The 6261-nt window shown below is 39.4% G+C and overlaps 1 protein-coding gene across 1 annotated transcript in view; it reads right to left on the bottom strand.

Moving 5' to 3' along the window:
* Window positions 1-6: 6 nt before the first annotated feature.
* Window positions 7-6261, bottom strand: part of tbx5a (T-box transcription factor 5a) — a 14777-nt gene continuing 8522 nt past the window's right edge. Inside the window, exons 6-9 of the mRNA XM_024299555.2 lie at window positions 6002-6154; window positions 3914-4005; window positions 2611-2843; window positions 7-1145 (exon numbers count right to left, since the gene is read on the bottom strand). Of these exons, the coding sequence (XP_024155323.1) occupies window positions 553-1145; window positions 2611-2843; window positions 3914-4005; window positions 6002-6154 (1071 nt within the window). The 3' untranslated portion in view covers window positions 7-552. The remainder of the gene's footprint in view (window positions 1146-2610; window positions 2844-3913; window positions 4006-6001; window positions 6155-6261) is intronic.

Raw genomic sequence — 6261 nt, 5'->3', positions numbered from 1 at the left:
AACCACAAAAAAAGCACGTCTGCTTCTTCTTTTAGCCTTTCTTTCTTAACTTCTACTACTTTTTCATAAGGCAAATAAACGGCAAAACATAAAGAGAAAATGAGACCTAGGACTTGTTATGTGACAGAAGACAAACGCACTCCTTTCCACAAATTCCAGACTTGAATATGAAGCAAAGGTTTTGAACTTAATGAAAAAGCTAAAAATGTGTTCACTGCTCACGACATCTCTCCGCCCAGACATGGAAGAAAACACAACAACACGGAGAATCCCAGCCAAGCATCTGAATCAGTCTCTTTCTGATCCTCTTCATTCAACTTCATGTTGCTCTCTGTTTGGTGGAGATGCTCTTTAATGGATGAGGTGCCTCCTCTTCAAGTCAATCTATGAATAACCATTGTTATAAATGAACACTTGTTGTATTAAGGTTATTGGCAAAGTGTCCTTAAAACCATAAATATGAATATAAATGCACCTATACCCATCTTATTTTGGTCCTTTTTGTGTTTTCCTTATTTACATTTTCCAGAGGTGACATAAAAAAAAACATATTTAACTGTTCTCACTCCACTCTGGCATGATGCTGACACTGTGTACAGAGTGGTACTGATGTGGTGATAGTGTGCGTGATATGCCGTGTGTGTAAAGGTACTCGTTTCCTTGCAGGCCAGCTGTCGGCGACTGGATCCCAGTCACAGGACTACACTGGCGGCCGAGAGTCTGGTGGGTCATGGAGCCCTGGTACATAGCTGCATGGTGCCCATCGGCGAGCTGCGGGGAGGTGTGGCCTCCCACCCCTCCTAGTCTGGAAACCAGAGACCCTGAGGTGAAATGAGCGGAGAAGTGCTGGTATGGCAGCCTCTCCATCGGCTGCATGGTTGTGACGGAACAACTGCCGTAAGGAGACACGCTGGCCCAAGTGTTGCAGCTGATGTCCTCCAAACTGGGAACGGGTTCAGAGCCTTGTGAGGCGCTGGCATACATACAGGCCTGACGCTGGCTGGATTCACTGCGGTAGGGCCCGCTGGCAAGACTGAGGCTTTGGGTGTAGCCAACAGGCCTGTAGTAATGGTCATCCTCGCTGGAAGAACTCTCCAAATAGGCTTTCTTATAGCTGTGCTCACCTGAGTGACAGTCATCCTCCACTGCAGGAAGAGTTACACAAGTCAGCAACACAATTTGAGTGCAATGTGTCAGTTATAAATGTGTAAAATCTGGATTGTATGATTTTTAAAGTGATTTATTTGTATGCTACTGCTGCAAATATGTATTTGAACACTTGAGAAAATCAATGTAATTGTTTGGTACAGTAGTCTCTGTTTGCGATTACACAGGTCCAAAGTTTCATGTAGTTTTTCACCAGGTTTTTAATAATTGCTCCAACAGTGGATCTTCTTTCATGAAACTGCTTGGCAATCGAGACCTTTACAGCCTTGTGGAGGTCTACAATTTTGTCTCTGGTGTCCTTGGACAGCTCTTTGGTCTTGACCATGTTAGTAATGGGAGTCTTACTGATTGTATGGGGTAGACAGGTGTCTTTATGCAGCAAACGACCTCAAACAGGTGCTTCCAATTTAGGCTAATAAGTATAGTAGATGTGATACGTATTTGCAGGAATAGCAAACATATAAAATAAAAATCATACACATTTCTTTTGTTTAGATTTTGTTTCTCTCATGAACATTTCACCTCCTTCATGATTTCTAAGTGGAGAACTTGCAAAATTTCACTACAAAAAAACAAAAACTCAAGAGGCTGCTTTGCACCACACTTCTTATCTGTAATTTAAAATAATATAGTTAAAAGCGTATTAATTTATTATTTAAGCTGGTCTGATCTTTTGCATATTCATTCTTAAGCCAAAACAATAAGTTTGTAGCTCCAGTGGTTTGTAGGACTTAACTCAGAGCTCAAAGATATAAAGTATTTGAATTAAAACAGTCTGTCTCATTATCTAGGAGCCACATGCGCGCTTTAATCATTTAAAACACTTAAAAAAACAGTTTTATCTCAGTGAGCTGTATAATCTTACCCAATTTTAAGTAAAAATATTTTCCTTGATTGACATGACGAAAGTAAATTTTGTGTTTTGTCCTTCAAAGAACTCAGATTTTTTTTTTAATTTTTAATGAAACAACTAATTATAAACCTGTGGCACATACCTCTGATGTTTTTCAAAGTCGTCTATCTGAATTTCTAAATATTCATTGTTTTTTTATTATAAATGAAAGGTAAAACCTCACTGTTGTTCATTTTTAAGTTTTGTATTCATACGATCAACAACCTTGACTGACATCAGTTTGTATATTTTGCTGTCTACAGTATATATAACAGAAAAGTGCCTGCAATTCTCATATTTCATATAATTTAGAAGACTTAAAAGCATAAAAAAAACATAAAAAATCTGGATGTTACCCAAAAAGATATTAGTATCATTTAATTTGAATACTAATTCTGCAAAGTATTGAAGTGTTGCAACACTTTAAAGTTGTTTCTGCAATGCTTTTAAATTAACCAATCAAACCTCATGCATCTTTTGGACCATGAGCAGTCAATTTTTTCACCTAAATATCCTATTTCGTCAGCTTTAATGGCTGTAGAGGAGCTTACCTTTTCTTTTGATGCAGTGGTACTCTTGACTGTGTTCATGTGGCAGAGGGTAGGAGCCCGACTGAGGCAGCATGTCCTGTGAGGTGCTGGTGACCCCGTTCTCACAGTGGGAGTACTGGGAGCTCAGGGTGCTGGGCGTGGCCATGCCCTGGATGTCTCCACTGAACGGACTCTGGCTGGAGCCGACCCTCTGTCTCACAGTGCTGCGAGGTACCACCGGGTACTCCTTGGTGCTGTGTGCAAACACATCAACACAGTTAAATAGCAATAAAAAAAACTACGAAAATAAGAATGGTGCTCTTTTCTGTTCATTCATTGGTTTTAAGAGAAGTTCAGAAAGTGACTTGAGTTAGCAACAAGCTCTTAGAAGTTGTATCCAGAAGCAGGCATGCTTACTGAACCATGAAAGACTGGAAAAAGTGGTGTAAAAAGGATAGTGTGGTTTGGACTCCACCCTATTTTTTTTGTAATTGTTAGTTCTCAAATCTGAAGAGCATTTTAGTCAGGTCATTGCATTGTTTTCTGGCACACCCCGACTTAAAGCATCTGAATCTTGTAAAACTGAAAATGTAGTAAAACCTTAAAAGTGTTCTGGGATTTTTCACTGCAGCATAAATCACAACATTTAGACAAAAAAAATACGTTCAGAAAAAAAATGTATTCTGCGGCAGAGATGAAAGATTATAGTCAGGATTTAGAATTTTTATAGAGAGAAAGAGCTTGATCTGATCTGGGATTTTTTATTTGGAAACCCGGAGTGTCGGGGGGTAAGGGGGCTTTTCAAATCCAGATTTTCTGCTTTGAAAACGTGTTTTTTTTTCTTGCACATGGGCTCCCGCTTTTATCTGGACTGAATAACAGAGAGCAAAGTGGCTGCATAAACTGCCTTGGCTGCCCGACTGAGCGATATCTTGAAGCGTAACATTCCCCACACGCACAAGCATCCAGCAAACGCAGCAGTTAGAACATCTTGGTAGAAAAAAAGCTGAGTGGAAGAGAGATGTCACAGTCATGTTTCAGAGGCTCTGCCAGCTATAAAAGTCTTCATCATGAAAACTGGCGGGCGTTCAAGAGCTACACTTACATCACTGCATATAACACTCACTGAAAGTAGCACTCATGACTGGCTTGCGTTTGGATGATTGAAGGATTAAAGTGGGGCTTGTTAAGTGACTCCGTGACCAGGATGTCGTAAATTCCTGCCGAACTGAAGTGACATTTATCTACTCGTTTGACATCACTCGACGTGTGCAATTGTTTCCATAGATCACAGCCCGGGATCAATTATGAGAAAAAGATGTACCTTTGCATTCGGGACATCCGGTGCAATTCCATATCATCACTTCCTCGGAAGCCTTTAGCGAAGGGGTTGTTCTCAATCTTCAGCTGGGTGATCTACAACATCAAACAAGCTTTGTGTTAACATGCTAAAACTTGCACAATTTTTATTTTTAAATTAAATTTTGTTTTGAATTTGTTATTTTTTAAGGTTAATCCTAATAATGACAACATTTGACCACTCTAGCATGCATAGCTTTACACATTTATGCAAAATAGTGCAAATCAAATACAAATTTATGGGAAGAAAAGCCACAAAATAAGAACTTAATCCCCCTAAGAGGTCAGATGCAGTCCAGGGATACCCCCCACCCCACCCCCATCCCCAGCAGTGGTTTCTGGCAGGTAATGACTTGGCACCCCTTGTGTGCTTTCAGTTTTCTGACAACACTGGAGGTTTGTGTGCACCCTGGCTGACACCCACACACCAAACATTGTAAAATCTATTATGTGACATTTTGGCCGCTTTTTTGTTAATTCATGCCGGCTGGAAGATCATTTATAGAATGTTTAGAGGCTTTCAAACTTTTGAGGCAAATAATCTTGAGTTTGTTTTGCCCTTTGAAGCTTAATGAATGTCCCTAGAAAAAAGAAAAAGAAAACGCAGCGAGACAAAAGCAAAAATAGCGTGCAATTTTTTTTTATTTTTTTTTTAAGAAACTCATGCAAATACTTGTGGAAACTGGAGGGTGGTACTAATGAAAATGAAAACGTGGGTAAAATTGTGCTAAAAAAATACAAACGGGTGACATTTTGAACTTTAAAGAGTTTAGTTTTACAAGACAAAGTAACTTTCATCATTAAAACAACTATTTAAACATATGTCCAGAGACGTTTACAGCCAAAATAAATTCAAATGAATATTGAGAAACACTTCATTGCAGTTGTGCAGGAAAAGGTAAAAACTTGATAATTGGACCTCTTTCATCAACAGGTGAATTTCCTTGCAGCCAATATTGCTCTGGCAGATGTTTGATTAGACAGTTGTGGCAACAAAAAAAAGGGGAGCCTAGAAATCTGAACTGGTTGTTTTTCTTCAGGTCTGGAAAGCCGAAATAATTAGCCCCGGGTTACGATCTCAGGCCCCCAATAACATGCTTGAAAATAATGAATGGTTTCTACAGAACACTGGTCATTTGTGCTTCCTGCTCTCAGAGGTGCAGGAGACCTGGGATTGGCTGCTGGGACATTATGAGCATTCGCCCCTTTTCTCCATTATTCCCCAAACTAGAAACATGTAGACTTACGTGCCACTGTGATGTTTAGCAGACCCTGTTTACACATTTTTTTTGTGTGTGTGTTTTCCCAACATTTTTTCCCTATTTCCAGAGGAATTTTAGTCAAAGTAAATGACTTAAACAAGGAGGCTGTGTGTTTATTTAACTCTGATGTAATGCTGTTCCAATAATTGAATAAACTGCTCAGGAATGAAAACAAAAGCTGGAAACAGACAAATAGACCCAATTCTTTGAAGATGAAGACATTAAATTAGGTAAACGGTGTTTTTTTTTATTAATGTTAATATTTAACTAAGCTGAAATATGCGCCAAAAAGGAAACGCGTTTTCCATAATAACAGAATAAATAAACAAATATGTTTAAAATTTAAAAATATATTAAAAAAAAAAAAGTTCATATCAATACTAGAAATATATCTAATTTATTAATGTATTTATTGAATGCGCTGTGTGTTTAGGAGAAAGTCATGCGGGGATTTTTTCGGGATTAACTGCAGACCGTCTACAAAGAGATGCAACTTGGAGAAAGTCACTTGAGGTCAGACGTCGTCTCGTGGGCTATCTGAAGTTTTTCTCTCGTCTTTCAGCAACTCAATCAGCGATTCTTAGCAGACAGGAGCGGAACTTTCTTCCAAACTCACGCTGGGCCGCTCCTGCGCACCGCGCTCTCCAACTTCTGGATTTGCGTAAAAACGAGGCCAAAATTCTAAACGTTTTACTAGAATAATAAAAACGGAGCTTTTTCATGAGAATTATTACTTAGGAGTCTTTTAAATGTTAAATAAAGTAAAAAATAAAATAAAAAATAAAAGTTACCTTGTGGTTCTGGTAGGACGTGACCGCGATGAAGGCCGTCTCTGGGAAGACGTGAGTGCAGAAGGCCGTGTTTTTGGAACCAAAGCCGTTATTCTCGTCCGCCTTCACGATGTGAATCCTCGGCTGGTATTTGTGCATCGAGTTCAAGATGATCTGCAGAAAACAGAAGGTGCTGTTAGGTCTGCGGGGGACCTGAAACCACAGGACGGAGAACGTCTGACGAACTCGATGCCGGAAAAAAAAAACTTGAACAGGGCGCG

This window comes from Oryzias melastigma, linkage group LG12, assembly GCF_002922805.2.
Source record: "Oryzias melastigma strain HK-1 linkage group LG12, ASM292280v2, whole genome shotgun sequence".
Lineage (NCBI taxonomy): Eukaryota > Metazoa > Chordata > Actinopteri > Beloniformes > Adrianichthyidae > Oryzias > Oryzias melastigma.
This window is presented reverse-complemented; position numbering and strand designations above follow the sequence as displayed.